Source organism: Bufo bufo, chromosome 5 (assembly GCF_905171765.1).
Source record: "Bufo bufo chromosome 5, aBufBuf1.1, whole genome shotgun sequence".
In the NCBI taxonomy this organism is placed as follows: Eukaryota; Metazoa; Chordata; class Amphibia; order Anura; family Bufonidae; genus Bufo; species Bufo bufo.
In genome coordinates this window covers 467,687,685-467,705,112 of record NC_053393.1, presented here as the reverse complement: position 1 = coordinate 467,705,112, position 17,428 = coordinate 467,687,685, and the positions used below count along the sequence as shown (strand labels likewise).

The 17,428-nt window shown below is 41.2% G+C and overlaps 1 protein-coding gene across 14 annotated transcripts in view; it reads right to left on the bottom strand.

The window, feature by feature from the left end:
- LOC121002352 (sodium channel protein type 4 subunit alpha-like) overlaps positions 1 to 17,428 on the bottom strand; it is a 450,413-nt gene that overhangs the window by 323,723 nt on the left and 109,262 nt on the right. For all 14 annotated transcript variants that reach the window (XM_040433808.1, XM_040433805.1, XM_040433807.1 and 11 more), the window contains 2 exons: positions 17,225 to 17,343; positions 15,082 to 15,171 (listed from right to left, as the gene is read on the bottom strand). In XM_040433808.1, coding sequence (XP_040289742.1) covers positions 15,082 to 15,171; positions 17,225 to 17,343 — 209 coding nt within the window. The remainder of the gene's footprint in view (positions 1 to 15,081; positions 15,172 to 17,224; positions 17,344 to 17,428) is intronic.

Here is a 17,428-nt window from a genome sequence, read left to right as displayed (position 1 = left end):
GTAGCTAGAGAGAGGAGAGGAAGCACACGCTAGAGCTCTGCTACTGGAATGATATTTCATAACTCCAAAGAGACCAAGGTCTTTTCAAGAGAACAGCAAAGTACTACATTACAGACACTGCTGCAAGGTGAGGGACTATGGCTCAGACACCCATTACCCAAACCATCACTAGGCAAGATACAGTTCAGGTTTGTATCTAACACCTATACCTACAACTACCTGCAATTGCTATTCAATTTCTACTGTACAGATACCCAGGGACAAAGAGCCTGAGGGAGTACACCATGACACAACATTTCATCAGGGGCTCGCTGCACACAGCACAGTTGTGATGCATACAATATACACAGGCATGGGATTCAGTCAGTTCCCTCCAGTTCTCCAGATCCAGTTGTTAAAATTACAATTGGATCGGAGAACCGTGTTACCAGCTGAGTCCTGATCCGGTGCTCTGGTGGGGGCAGGGCAGCTGGAGATGTTCACTTCCATTGCTTCGTGCACCGCTGATAGTTTAGCTCGTTAGTTGGGTGGTATGTGTGTGTAGTGTATATATGGCACATTGATGTATGTCTATGGTGTATTTATGTGTATGTGTGTTGCATATATATATAGTGTATCTATATGTAAACATGTGCCGTGACGCCGCGTGTCCGCCGTTGAGTAGGGAACCTGTTGTTAAAAATTTGAATCCCATCCCTGGATACAGCCGCCTTACAGCTTGAAACGCAAGGTCATACAAACTGTAGCAGTATTTAATGGACTGATTAGAAACTAACTATACATTCACTGAACAACACAAACAGGCCCTGGTGCAATTTTGGAAGACAAAATCAGGAGTGGATCAAAAAAGGAGAGGTATAAAGGACAGGTACGACTTCTTCTCGGTGGGGCCATTAACAATGAACACTGAATAAACAAGCAATTCCTAATGAGTTAACTGGATATTAGCACAGATTGCCTGATCACGATGATCAACCCATATAACGTCTAGGTCATAGCCCTGCCGTTTGGCCATACCATAAGGGTGCATGCACATGATGTGCCATGGCTGCAGTAACCATATCCAAATTCTCTTGAATTGCCAGGCTGCACCTGTACGTGATTTAAGTAGCAAGTAATCCGCATGTATAGTAGTTACTGAGGGCCATGAGCTCCGTGTACAGACGCCCCATATAGCTGTGTATAGATCTAGTACTGAACTCAGTAGAAACTTGATAAATCTGTATGAGGAGACGTCCCTGTAATGGCTTTTGCTATGACCATGTCCCTTTCTTTCCATTGCCCCACCGCTGCTCTGTCTCCTACCTCTATAGTAGGAAATTCACTGGGGGTCATTTACTAAAGGCTGATGGTTCATATGCCAGTCTAAGTAACAACCCTGCTGAAGGAAGTGCCAACCACATTTTTTATTAACAGGCGCATGCCTCTTATTAAATGTGTCACATATATTAAGAAACTGAGCTAGAAACTGAGACCAATGCCAGCTAAGAGCTGGAATAGCTTTCAGTTATGATTTATGCCAGTTTTCTGACGTAAATTACAGTATATGTGTGGGGCACGGTGGGCACTTTCTTCAAAAGTGCTTAGAATGGCACAAAACACAAAATGTTGTGCAAATTTTGCAATTTTTTTTGCAAATTTACAACCTTTTTGCACCAAAAACCTGATGTAAAGCCTTCGTAAATGACCCCCGTGGCTCAGAGATACTGATGAGATTGCTAAGAGGAACTGCCGTTCCAACTGGTACATTTGCTACAAGAGATGTACTCTATAAGGTCTGACTTACATGTTGCATCCACATCAGCTTTTTTGTTGCATTTCTGATGCAATTATGGAAAACTGTGGCACAACACAGGCACAACATGTATACACATCTGTACGCACACTCCACTCTTTGCGGATTACCTAATGAAGAGCAATGGGTCAGATTTAGTAATCCTGTGGAAATATATTGGGGCAGTATAAACTCTGCCTACACAGTCTAAAGAGGCAACAGATTTATCACAGTTGCTCACGCTGTATGATCATTTTGGTTTTGCTTGCTAGGAAAAAGTTATGCAAATAAGCTCATAACAAGCTCAGCTTCTAATGCCACCAGATGTAAGGCAGCTATCCTATAAGTCAATGTTTGTCCTTTTAAACAGCCCTTTAGACATAGCTTGGATAATAATTAAGCCAGAATCTCATCTGCAGACAGCTGTTTCGGGGTGATTGCTCCTCATCAGTGCAGAGCAGAGAATACTGGCTTAACTGGCTGAGAGGCCTAGGTCAGGTTTTGAGGGATACTATATCTCCTTATGGGGAGAGCCTAAACGGCTTGAGGAGTCTTATAGGCCAGGCAACGCTCCTCTGGGAATTCTGGGAAGTGGGTACACAAATGTGCTATTAGCAAGCTCTGCCTCTACCCAGTTACACCAGTACTCTCTGCTCTGCATTGATGAGGGGCAATCACCCCGAAACAGCTGTCTGCAGATTAGGTGCTGGCTTAATTATTATGCAAGTCATGTCTCAAGGCCTGTTTAAAAGGTTAAACATTGACTTATAGGACAGCTATCTTACATTTGGTGGCATTAGGGGTGGTGCTTGATACGAGCTCATTTGCATACCCTCTTCCCAGAATTCCCAGAAGAGCATTGCCTGGCCTATAAAATTCCTCATGCTTTCAGCTTGCTAGACGCTTTTATCTACCATTATACTTTTAGGCTCCCGACGAAGCTGAGGCGAAACGCGCGTCGAGGTTCCTATCCTGTCCTGTGCCTGCTGCTTTTCACCCTCCATCATGTTTTGTGGTATGCTTTTGATTTCTATCTGTAGTTGATAGCTGGGCTCCTCCATATCCTTTACTAAAAGGTCTTGTGCTTTTTTATTTTTTGAGGGTTCAACCTCTCCCTCCACTGCTAGATTCTAGCGTCCGTTTGATTATTTTTCTTTAACTGCACTTCGAGTTGAGCTCTGCATAGTGGTTATGTACCAGGGTGATGACCATATGCTTTTTACTTTACAATAGTAGCATTATCAGGGCTACTATGTGGTGAATCACCCTGATATACACTCACCTAAAGAATTATAAGGAACACCATACTAATACGGTGTTGGACCCCCTTTTGCCTTCAGAACTGCCTTAATTCTACGTGGCATTGATTCAACAAGGTGCTGATAGCATTCTTTAGAAATGTTGGCCATATTGATAGGATAGCATCTTGCAGTTGATGGAGATTTGAGGGATGCACATCCAGGGCACAAAGCTCCCGTTCCACCACATCCCAAAGATGCTCTATTGGGTTGAGATCGGGTGACTGTGGGGGCCATTTTAGTACAGTGAACTCATTGTCATGTTCAAGAAACCAATTTGAAATGATTCGAGCTTTGTGACATGGTGCATTATCCTGCTGGAAGTAGCCATCAGAGGATGGGTACATGGTGGTCATGAAGGGATGGACATGGTCAGAAACAATGCTCAGGTAGCCCGTGGCATTTTAACGATGCCCAATTGGCACTAAGGGGCCTAAAGTGTGCCCAGAAAACATCCCCCACACCATTACTCCACCACCACCAGCCTGCACAGTGGTAACAAGGCATGATGGATACATGTTCTCATTCTGTTTACGCCAAATTCGGACTCTACCATTTAAATGTCTCAACAGAAATCGAGACTCATCAGACCAGGCAACATTTTTCCAGTCTTCAACAGTCCAATTTTGGTGAGCTCGTGCAAATTGTAGCCTCTTTTTCCTATTTGTAGTGGAGATGAGTGGTACCCGGTGGGGTCTTCTGCTGTTGTAGCCCATCCGCCTCAAGGTTGTGCGTGTTGTGGCTTCACAAATGCTTTGCTGCATACCTCGGTTGTAACGAGTGGTTATTTCAGTCAACGTTGCTCTTCTATCAGCTTGAATCAGTCGGCCCATTCTCCTCTGACCTCTAGCATCAACAAGGCATTTTCGCCCACAGGACTGCCCCATACTGGATGTTTTTCCCTTTTCGCACCATTCTTTGTAAACCCTAGAAATGGTTGTGCGTATAATCCCAGTAACTGAGCAGATTGTGAAATACTCAGACCGGCCCGTCTGGCACTAACACCCATGCCACGCTCAACATTGCTTAAATCATCTTTCTTTCCCATTCTGACATTCAGTTTGGAGTTCAGGAGATTGTCTTGACCAGGAGCACCCCCCTAAATGCATTGAAGCAACTGCCATGTGATTGGTTGACTAGATAATTGCATTAATGAGAAATAGAACAGGTGTTCCTAATAATTCTTTAGGTGAGTGTATACTATTGGCATACTTGACATGTTTTCCATCTTTTGGTGGGTAGCAGCGGCACTGGCCAGCGGATTACGGCATCCGGTTTCCTGCTGGTTCTTCATTTTTTTGCCATCTCTAATATTTTATAAATCATGATATGTTTATTACAATTAAATAAAATATATTTTTGGAATATTTTGGGCATTTTCTTGTTGTTTGTTCTTTAATAACATTATAGGTTTATATACATTATACTTTTATGTCTAAAACCCATGGTTACTGTAGTGCTGAGCAAGTACACCATTTTTTGGCACAAATTGAGACATAATTTTCCCCTAAAATAGTCCACAAAGCTATCTGCAGTCCACGTCTACCCTAGATAAAGTTAAAAATGAAATATGCCACTCTGCTAATCACACGCACCAAATCATATTCAGTATTCTCCATACTGTCAGAAATACATTTATGGCAAACAGTGCCATACATATAATTATATCCGCTCATATAATACAGAGCCAGGAGCGAGTGGCAGGGAATGTAAAAAATGCATCTATGAATCCATATACACAATGGATTTGCTCCTACAGAATCACGGAGAGAAGACTGAACAATAAAGTGGTGTTACATATGTATAATCAGACAGTGGGTGCTAATGATCACCTTTATGTTCCCTGAGAGAATGAGAGGTATGATCGTTCTCATTTGACAATGAAATGGCAGAGTCAGTTACACGCTACAATGTTCATGAATCATTTCAGCTCTGATACAGTGTTACCGATTTCACAAAGCTACATTACGGGAATTTGTTATTCACAATGGGATACTGTACATCAAACTTTAAGGGGAACTTGTCATTGGGGCGGGTCTCTTTATATTAAAAGGGCCATACAGTGCTAGAAAAATTGGTGGCAGTGGGGGGTCAAAATGACATAAAAGAAGCAATACTCACCTCCACCAATCCCTGTTCTAATGCTGTCCAGGTCCTGCTGCCTTCTACTTCCGACTCCCTTTTTGACATACAGGAAATGGCTCAAAATCCCCTCTTAGCCAATCAGTGGCAGAAGTGGGTCATCATTGTGACCCATTGTGACCAGTGGTTGGCTGAGAGGGCAATAGGAACCGGAAGCAGAGAGCCAAGGGGACCCAGCGGCCTTGTAACTCTAAATTGAATTGCCCTCAATAGAAAGATCTCAGCTTTTCAACATAGCCAAGAAAGGCCATGTGAAACACTACGCTGCAAAACTCTTCTTCTAAGAAACAGATCACTCTAGGCTTCACACTGGAAAATATCTTGTTCTCTCCACCAGCCCAATCAACCATCCCCAGAGGTGCCACATAGCCTTACAACCCTGGGTAAAGTCCCGTCTCATCAGATGGAGGATGTACTCTTGTCCTCTGAATTGTTTCAGAATCCAATATGATGAATACAATTCTGCCTACAATTTTAGATTTCACATATTATTTTACAAGTATCTTGATTAATAGGGAACTTATCTAGTGATAGTTTCTTTTAAAGGGAATGTAACATCAGAAAATAAGCTAGTGCTTAAATCTTGTATTTATTATAAACATATTTTTAATTAATTTTTGGTGATGATATTTTTAATTTTCCATGTCAATATCTATATAAAAAAAACACATACAATCCTGCAGTTTCCGCACTGGCCACTAGACCTAATAATAGGCGCCACTTCTTGGTCTGTACAGTTCCCTTTACTGCACTTATCTGGTTATCATTACAGGCAGGATTAGACCAACAGATATCATCTCTGTGTACAGTAGATGACACAAGTCCACCATTCACATAGGTGATATCACAGCTCATCTACTCCCTCCTGATCTCTACACAGGTCAAAGAGCATGCCTAGAAAACTCTCTCATAGAGGTCAATGAACATCTCCAGTCGATTGTCTCTATGGTCCATGGTGGCTGCCGCAAAGCACATATCTAAATGCTGTTAAGAGCACTCAGGCAAGATAGCAGCCCCCATAATCATGTTTAAAATATAGAATACAAAAATCTACAATCAGAAAATAAAAATAAGTTATAAAAAAAGGAAATGTGTCACTATCTGGTTTTAACTGACAGAGTTTTTTTTTCCCTTTAAGGAAATCTTTAGAAAACGTAAATTGGATGGCAACCCTCTAACAATATATTCACTTTGTAAATAGGTTCAAATGTAACCTATTCGAAGATCTGTCCTAAATTATCCGCTGTTTCACTTCTCAACATATTTTTAACTGGTTGAAGCTCCATTTTTCTAATATAGGGCCCCAAATCCTTTGGGGGAACCCACCACTAGCCTATTGCACACTAAATCACCAGCAGGTTGTTCTACCTCTGGGGACTAATGTTGTAAACATGTCTCTGTCCAGGTAAAATGTTGGACACCATGATAAAAACATGACAGACTCGTTGGGCGCCACTGGTGTCTTCATATGAAGGACCTGGCACTACTCCAGAACAATGAAAATACCGATGGCATTGTGAAACCAGCCTAATGGCCCTTTTACATGGGTGTAGGATCAGGACAATTATCAGGGACAAACGCTCCTTCTTAATAAATGCCCCATGTAATGGTGCCTCTGATCAGCCAACGAAGGAGCGAGCCTCAGATGACTGCACCTAAAATCCTAGTTTGTGGGCAGCACATCACCCTGTGTAAACAGTAATGTGCTCCCGGCAATGAATCTGTATGGGGACGAACGATCACAATAGCGATCATTCATTCCAATACAGATTGCTACATGAAAATGCAGTTGAACCTGCTGGCACTGACTGGGAATGAATGGTTTGTTCCCGATCATTGCCCTGAGTACTAACCTATGTAAAAGGGACCCAAAGGGTACGATTACATGACACGGTCATGCTGCGGTAGGGAACCGCAGCATCTCATTTGCCAATTAAAGTCAGATTGGTTTCTGAGATAGACCTGGCACTTTCAAAGTTGTGATGACTGCACCTGTTGTATGTGTGGTTGATAGCACATAAAACATGTCCAGTTGTTTGTGTCTACTGGTAGCATTGGCTGCATAGTTGATCAGCCACTTGCCTCAGGATAGGTCATCAGTATCTGATCAGTGGGGGTCCTACAACCGGGGCCCCCACCGGTCAGCTGTTTGAGAAGGCAGCGCCGCTTTTGTGAGCGCGACAGCCTTCTCTATGCTTTTCCAAGGCCGAGTGACGACGCGTTCATGCGTCACGTGGCCTAGACACAGCTCAGCCCCATTCAAGTGAATGCGGCTGAGCGCGATATCAAGCACAACCGCTATACAATGTACGGCGCTGTTCTTGGTGAGCTGGTTAATCAGAATGCTAAAGAACCAGATTCATTCACAACAGTGCAAGGAACAGTAGACAAACGATCGCCATCAAGAAAAGCACCCTAGGTTGATTATAGATGCCGTAACTACATGCAGTCGACTTGATGAGCTGCCTAACCGCAGCATGACAGTGACGTGTGGTCTTACCCTTGGGGTTCGGCCAAAACCTGGAGTGAATTCAAAAAAGAGAAGTTGTATCTGTCCTTTATACTTTCTCTCCTTCTATGATCCACTCCTGATTTTGGCCTCCAAAACTGCATGCAGAAACCTGACCGTGTGACCGTACCCTTAGTCGTCCAAAACAAACCTATAAGTGTAGTTGAATCTTTCACTACGGCTTGTATGATTGCCATCTGTAGCAGTGATTTTGATCCTGCACACAGGAGATATGTATCATGCTGAGCAACCTGGGGCATTTTCCTTTTTCCCTGTCGACAATGACAAGATAAGCTGTTGCATTTCAAAGCGGCAGATGCTGGTGATTATCATATTGCCAGTATGAAACAAGCCTTTGTTACGGCCGCTAAAACAAGCCAACTTATTGCTTTGTTAATTGCTACTGAATCTTTTGTTTACATTTGTGGACAAAGACGAGATGAATATATTTCCTTCCATAGACTCCGGCCCAGGGAATGATAGTAATAGTCTATATTCAGAATGGAGAAACATCTCCAGAGCCTCATCATATCTACAGAGACAGCGCTGGACTTCAAACGTAACTTTTTATGCATATTTCAGGTTAAAACAGGGGTAATATTTAGTCGTTGGGAGTTGTGATCCCATGATGACTATGCATATAAGCACTGCATACCATGTGTGATGTACTAAAAACTGCATTTAAGTTTATTGAAAGGCTATGTGCAGCTTTTTAGCCTTTTTTATTGTTGCTGTTCATGACAAAAAAACATGAAGAAATCTCTTCACATTTAAAAAAAATTCCTGCCATTCCATGCATTGTACAGCTATGAGCAGGGGCGTAACGATCGCGGTCACAGCTCTGCCACAAGTGATTTTAAAATTATTCCTCTGTGCCTGGCCGGCGGCGCAGCACTGCGCACTTGCAGTTAGTAACTTACGCCCTACCACCCCCGGCCCTGCCTCCACCCATCCGGTGCTGCTTTCTTGCTGTGATCCAGACCAGACCCGTGACCTCGCGCCGGGTCTGGCGGGATCACACGGGTTGACGGGATTGTGCAAGAACAAGACGGCAGGAGCGGAGCAGTCTCAGAGTAGGTAAGTATTTATTTATTTTTTTGAATGTGTAAATGTGCACATGCCACTGGCTTCATAACTCACAGGGAGGCACCTGGCAGTGTGGCACAGTGGCACGCCCCAGGCATGGCAGCAAATCTTTCAGAGGGGCCCGGCCCAGGGGCAAAATCATGAAATATATGGCAAAACGCAAAAAATGAAAAAAATTAAATATATACAGGGACAAAAAGGGGGCAAAATTGATATACAGGGAGTGCAGAATTATTAGGCAAGTTGTATTTTTGAGGATTAATTTTATTATTGAACAACAACCATGTTCTCAATGAACCCAAAAAACTCATTAATATCAAAGCTGAATATTTTTGGAAGTAGTTTTTAGTTTTAGCTATTTTAGGGGGATATCTGTGTGTGCAGGTGACTATTACTGTGCATAATTATTAGGCAACTTAACAAAAAACAAATATATACCCATTTCAATTATTTATTTTTACCAGTGAAACCAATATAACATCTCAACATTCACAAATATACATTTCTGACATTCAAAAACAAAACAAAAACAAATCAGTGACCAATATAGCCACCTTTCTTTGCAAGGACACTCAAAAGCCTGCCATCCATGGATTCTGTCAGTGTTTTGATCTGTTCACCATCAACATTGCGTGCAGCAGCAACCACAGCCTCCCAGACACTGTTCAGAGAGGTGTACTGTTTTCCCTCCTTGTAAATCTCACATTTGATGATGGACCACAGGTTCTCAATGGGGTTCAGATCAGGTGAACAAGGAGGCCATGTCATTAGATTTTCTTCTTTTATACCCTTTCTTGCCAGCCACGCTGTGGAGTACTTGGACGCGTGTGATGGAGCATTGTCCTGCATGAAAATCATGTTTTTCTTGAAGGATGCAGACTTCTTCCTGTACCACTGCTTGAAGAAGGTGTCTTCCAGAAACTGGCAGTAGAACTGGGAGTTGAGCTTGACTCCATCCTCAACCCGAAAAGGCCCCACAAGCTCATCTTTGATGATACCAGCCCAAACCAGTACTCCACCTCCACCTTGCTGGCGTCTGAGTCGGACTGGAGCTCTCTGCCCTTTACCAATCCAGCCACGGGCCCATCCATCTGGCCCATCAAGACTCACTCTCATTTCATCAGTCCATAAAACCTTAGAATAATCAGTCTTGAGATATTTCTTGGCCCAGTCTTGACGTTTCAGCTTGTGTGTCTTGTTCAGTCGTGGTCGTCTTTCAGCCTTTCTTACCTTGGCCATGTCTCTGAGTATTGCACACCTTGTGCTTTTGGGCACTCCAGTGATGTTGCAGCTCTGAAATATGGCCAAACTGGTGGCAAGTGGCATCTTGGCAGCTGCACGCTTGACTTTTCTCAGTTCATGGGCAGTTATTTTGCGCCTTGGTTTTTCCACACGCTTCTTGCGACCCTGTTGACTATTTTGAATGAAACGCTTGATTGTTCGATGATCACGCTTCAGAAGCTTTGCAATTTTAAGAGTGCTGCATCCCTCTGCAAGATATCTCACTATTTTTGACTTTTCTGAGCCTGTCAAGTCCTTCTTTTGACCCATTTTGCCAAAAAAAAGTTAATAATTATGCACACCTGATATAGGGTGTTGATGTCATTAGACCACACCCCTTCTCATTACAGAGATGCACATCATCTAATATGCTTAATTGGTAGTAGGCTTTCGAGCCTATACAGCTTGGAGTAAGACAACATGCATAAAGAGGATGATGTGGTCAAAATACTCATTTGCCTAATAATTCTGTACAGGGTGTATATATAGGGCCCCTGTATATATATCCATTTTGTCCTCTCTGTATATATTCCATTTTGCCCCCTGTATATATATCCATTTGCCCCCAATGTATACATTCCATTTTGCCCCCTGTATATATATCCATTTTGCCTGTAACAGGGGGCAAAATGGAATATATATAAAGAGGGGGCTAAATGGATATATATACAGAGGGGGCAAAATGGATATATATACAGAGGGGGCAAAATGGATATATATACAGGGGCAAAATGGAATATATACAGGGCAGGGGGTCAAAATGGATATATATATATATATATATATAGAGGGGACAAAACGGATATATATATATATATATATATATATATATATACATATATATATATATATATACACACACACAGAGGGGGCAAAATGAAGTATATACAGAGGGGGCAAAAAACGAAATATGTACTGAGGGTACAAAAAATTGAATATATACAGTGAGAGAGGGGGCAAAAAATGAAATATATACAGGGGGAAAAATGGAATATATACAGAGGGGGCAAAATAAAATATATACGGTAAGAGAGAGTTTTTCACATTTTAACTTTTACATCTGGAGTACCCTCTGCTGATGCTGCCAGAATTTCTCTTTTCTTGAAAGATCCCTCGCCTGCCCCGCTGTGATCCCCCACAGTTTTGTCGCCCAATATGTTAATACCGAGCATTGGTACAGACCTATAGTGGGCAGGGGCTCGGGGGGGCCCCAATTCACAGTTTGCCCTGGGGCCAATAGAACTCTAGTTACGCCACTGGCTATGAGTATCTATAGTTAAAAAGTACAAGTAAATCCTCCACTGCCTCTACCCTCTCTCTTGTTAAATGGCCTACATTTTTTCAGAAACAGCGCCGCTCTCGTCCATGGGCCGTGTCTGGTATTACAGCTTAGTCCCATTCATTAATCCAGAACCAGGAACTTAAATCAGGAGCTTTATTTTCAGTTTTTCATTAAAATCAAGTTCCAAAAGCAAAATTATATTTTCAACGCATTTCGAGTAAGATCACTTATGATCGAAACGCGTAGAATTTAACTTCTACTATTTTGCCTTTTTATGTTTGTAATTTATGATCATAAAAATACAAAGGTCTGCACAGGAACTGCAAATTATAGGATTTTTTTGGGTTTAAGACATTGGCAGAGCTACTTTCTTTTAGTTTTTAGATGGAATTGCTTTGTAAAAATTGATAGCTTTTAAATTAAGACAGGCCTGAAATGGATTCTCTGCGTACATTGTGACAGACTAATGAATGTATCTACACCAGTTTTCTGGAGGAAATATCTACAAATCCTATATTTACAAAGCGCCCACGCAACTATTTTCAGCACTTGCAGCTTTGTGGGGGAAAATTGGCCAGAGCTCCAGAGTAATATCAAGTGAGAGATAACTGGTGCACAATGGTAAGCAATAATATAGTGTATATCCTTCTGCATAGCCCTAGATGCAGCTATATTATCTAATATACATAATTTTTTTTCTCACCAACCTCTGAACTCAGAAATAACAGCTATGGGAATGGGAAGCCTGGCATGTATTAAAGGGAACCTGTCACACTAAATATGGAGTCTGGTCTGCAGGTGGCATAGTACAGTAGGTGGAGCTGAACAGATTGATATATACGTTAGTTTGTAGGAGAAGATTGTATAACTTGTTTTTTATTGATTTAAGTCTCTGCTGAATCTAGGCTTAGGAGTCCAGTAGGCTTTCTTACTCATGGATTAACAGCCTTCCCTATATAAGTGTTCATAGAGAGATAACTAAGTCACTAAGTAGAACCGCCCACTGGACATCTAAGCCAAAAATGAGGAGGGAATTAAGTTATACTGAATCTTTTCCCACAAAATATATCAATCTGCTCAGGAACTCCTGCTCTATGACAGGCATGTTCAATGTGAAGTTTTCTTTGAGTCAAAATTGCTCTAAATCCCTATAGTTGGGTCTCGCAGCCATGAATGAGATGTTTATCATTATACACTGTCCATAATATTAGCGGGTGGGATTAAATTGTGAAATAAAATGCACCTGATCTACCATAAAATCGAGCACATTGTACTCCAAACCATGTAACATCGCTGGAGAATATTATTTATTTAATAACAATGTTTCACATCAACATGACCCTTCATCAGGCAATTTACTGCCCAATACAACCAATAGTAGGGCAGTGTGGGAAGATGTTAAGAGCGTCTAATCTTCTTGGGTAAAAACCTATTTGCAATTATACAGAAGACAAGAAGTAATCACAGTGGAGCATTTAAGTTTCTGATGTCAGGAAGATTTACCACTCACTACCAAAGTCAGCAAGACATCTTATCGTGAATCAATCGGTTTATGGTATTCTAACATTTGATGAAGATGTCTGGTGTATCCAACACCCAGGCGTATAAAGAACAAGCACAAGACAACAAGACCAGTATCACATGTTCTATCTCTGAATGACAAATGCAGCGGAGTATGTCCTTCCATGGTGCAATGCAGCATAACCAGTGAGATCAGCGAAGTTCATGAGAAGGCGCGGTGGAGTTAGAAGTTTACTTACGTGCCTACTGTATCTCACAAGATAAGAAAGCCCTGGCAAAGCATTTCATTAAAATACAGACATCAATATCAACGAGAAAAGCAATTAATCAACAAGTAAGCAATATTTTTAGGCATGAAATTAAGATCCAAGAATAGAGATCATAGGCATCATAACAAAATGCGTGTCGGGTTAACTTAAATCATTCATTAAGCTCGAGCTACATGGCGATCTCGTCCACAACAGCCGTCACACATCCGTGGATCACTGTATCCAAATGAATGGGGTTGAAGCGCAACTTGCAAGTTGCCAAGACCGCAACCCCAAAATTACAAGAATATCGAGCAGGTTCTGATTCTGGGGTCACAGCAGCTTGTAAGCCGCCGCAACTTGCAAGTTGCGCTGTGACTTCATTTATTTCTATGGCTACACAGAGATCCTTGGTTGCGCAACTGGTGTCGTGGCCAAGATCGCCATGTATCTCCAGCCTTAGCCATAGATAATTGCCCCCAGTCCTCAAAAGCCAGTAACATGCCAGTCTAGCAAAATGTAATTGGTGTTGACTCGGTTTTATGAAAAGTTAGGTTTTGGGTTTATGACCAACGTTACATCAGCAAATAATCTCGGGATTGGTTAAGCACTATGACAAAATTAAGAGATCCAAATTATTTTTTGCAGAAATATAGTTCACATTGCAGCAAGAAGTTAGGAACTGTGTGGTTTCAGTTCTGCCAAGCCTTACTGCTCCTCATCTGGCCTCAGTTCCGTGGCCATTCTGCAGACTGGTTGCTAGGGATGTACTGCCTGACAATCCCATTAGGCAGTGTATCCATAGCAACTAAATCTGTCTGACACAATGCAACACTGGTCATCTCAAAACTGGAGTGCCCCTTGCCCTCTTGACAACAGAATACAGAAAATCAGGCTGGCAGAAATCAAGCCATGTCATTCCCATCTCAGGCTGTCGTGGTGGGTTTTCTAAAATGGACAACTAGAAATGGTCCTCCTCCTAATCCGCTGCCTTAATTCCAATGTGTCAACTATTTAAAGATTTCTGGGTATACTGTCCACTGTGCAGCACAAGCCTCATCACCGACTTGTGAGGAGGGGTATATAAATGAAGAACTATATTGGATATTACAAAATGAAAACAGAAGAGTTAAATAGGACCTTTCACCTCTCTTGACATGTCTGTTTTAGTGACTACTTGCATTCCTCATGTAATAGCATCTATTCTTATGACTCTATGTTGTGCCATTAGTCCTGCTAGAAGTTATGAATGAATTTCTATCAGTTTGCAATGAAGGTCCTGATGGATGATACCAGGAAGGGGTGTGTCCCTGCACTGTCTGATATTATCAAATCAGTGCTGCCATGTCAGACTGTGCAGAGATACGCCCTCAATTGGTAACACCCAGCTGTACTTTCCTTGTAAACTGTTTGTAATTCATTCATAACTTCTAGCAGAAATAACAGAAGAACGGCACATCATAGAGTTGTGAAAAGAGATTCTGCAGAATTGTTACATCGAGAAAGCAAGTAGTTACACGTGCTTTTTGTGGACTCCTCCTAGGTTGTAAAGCATGCGCTTCACACTTTTCAATACAGTGAAATAAAGGGTACGTCAGGTATGTCTACATAGTACACTCTTTTGGTATACATTGGGTTCATTATACTTTTGGCATAGACATCAGAAGATTTTTCCAACTTAGCTAAACACTGTACAAACCACATAGTAAAATGTGATAGGCACACCGGCATTTGATATTTTATGCACAAAATTATAATACCAAATTTACATGTATTTATTAATAATAAGATATGAAATAATTGGGAATTACTGTATTTATTCAATTTCACCCAATGTTTTTAATAAATGTGCAAATGTTAGTGGACATGCACTGCACACAACTCCTATAAGACAAGACTCAATACAGCACACATCTAGCTATAACATGATGAATACTTACTCTACATATTTGCCCCACGTTCCCAGGTCAGACATAGCCATGAACACGCAGTTTGTGAGGATAGTGCACATTATAAACATACTGAACAATGTGAAGACCATCTGTCAAGGAAAACACTGTACATTGATATTAGAAATACACAAATACAGAAAACTGACATATAATGGCCCCAAAAGTTGTCTTTTTGGAGACCACTGGAAGTAGTGCCTATGACAGGTCTCTATTACATATAACTGTCTAAAAAATAGGAAGCAAAACCATACTATGCCTGACATCTCCACACGTAGAAGTAACTCAGCAGCAGTAACTACCATCAATCACAGCACATAACGTAATTAAATATATCTCCATCGCTCGCGTTGATTGATCTTAAGTGGTTGAAGGCTTCGTACACATTTTTTCTCCTGTTCTTATTTTAATTGACTTGATTTGCCAGGAATTAAACTTTTCAGTATAATCTAGCAGTGACTTATCAGCCATATGGTTTTTAAAGATGTTTAGCCTATAAAAATCGGGTGTCCAGACACAAGCACCGCAGAACTGTAGCCACTGTTTGTGGTCAGAGTCTTAGGATGCAATCACACAGGAAGTTTTTGTGACAGTTTTTGATTCAGCTTTTGTTAACCAAAATAAGTAATGGATAAAAAAAAAGAAGTATTAATCTTTTCTTAACACTTATTAGGGTTTGGGTTGAAAAACAGCATTAAAAACTGCTTGTGTGATTCCACTCTTAAGGAGAACCTGTCACACTGAACATGCTATCTGATCTGCCAGCAGCAAAATAAGCTGAGCAGACTGATACATGGTCTAGTGAGAAATCATTGCTTTACTAGAATTTTAGACATTTCAATTTGGCAGCAGGAGTACAGTGGGTGATCCTAACCGTTGATGGGTTCTCCGGTTTCATAAAGAACACTGCATATTATTGTCCCTTATCCTTCTTTTACATAAAGGATTTTCTACCCCTTTTCTCTGCGTCATTACATCCTGGGGGATGTTTACATGCAGAACTTCCTGTTTTCATCAGCTTCCTGTTGGGTGTTCTAACCAATTCTTAGGATTATTCGCTCTGTAGTATTTCTCATAGCTTGCTCTGCCTACCACAACGTTCTCATTGCAGCAGTCAATCTCCCCACACCTCCACTCCCTCCATGTCAGCTAGGAGCCACTTACAGAAAGAAATCTGGGTATTCTTGTAGTTTGCAGACTAAATAACATCATAGAATTTCAATCACCGGCGTCTTAAGCTACCAGAATGCTGTTATGTATTTACAAAGGCATGGACTTGCGGGGCAGGAATGTAACACTACTACTTTACAAAGCTTTGGTATGGCCTCATTTGGAACATGCAATTCGGTTCTGGGCACGAGACCATAGAAAAGATGCCCTGGAGCTGGAAACAGTACAAAGGAGATCAACTAAACTGATAAGGGGCATAGAGAGGGTTAGTTATAAGAATCAATTAAAAAATAAATAAATGTATTTAGTTTTCAGAAGATATGTCTAAGGGGGGACATGACTAACCTATACAAATATATAAATGGGCCATACAAAAAATGAAACGCTGTTCCATGTAAATTCCCCTCAAAAGACAAGGGGGCACTGCCTCCGACTGGAGAAGAAAAAGTTCAGTCTCCAGAGGTGACAAGGCTTCTTTACATCAGAACTATAAATCTGTGGAATTGTCTACCTCAGGACCTGGTAATGGCGGGAACAGTGGACAGTTTAAAAAAAGGCTTAGATGAATTCTTAAAATTAGATAATATTAACACATCATAATCGGTAGAAATCATTGCTCCCCTTCATTCAATTCACATCTTCTCCCATCCTTGGTTGAACTTCATGGATTTATGTCTTTTTTCAACCATACTAAGTAAGTTTGGGGTACTCTGAGCAGATTTTTTTTAAAAATCATTATGTAATCGGAGAACCTCTTTACGTGCTATGGCGGTAAGGTAAACTACTAAAACCCAGAAAAACAACTAAAATGTAAGCACATAACACATACTGTCGAACAATATCTCTTTCCACTGTTATTTGCCACCTTTTTTGCAACACATAAAGCAGATGGATAACAGGTTTGGAAAACATATGACGGTGAGTCAGCCGCACAGACAGAATCTCATTTAACTTGAAAGGATATGAATGTACCAAAATTTTGATTGCAGCTCTTCTGATAGGATGGAAAGGGCTAATTATATACAAAGCAGGTGTGGCACTAAATCTGAAGATTGTCTTTCCTTTGTTTAGTACTATAAAGGTCTAGAGAAAAATACAGAGAGAAGAACAATGCATTGAAATTGTTACCAGAGATATAAAGCAGTTGTCCCAAGATCTAAATTATCCC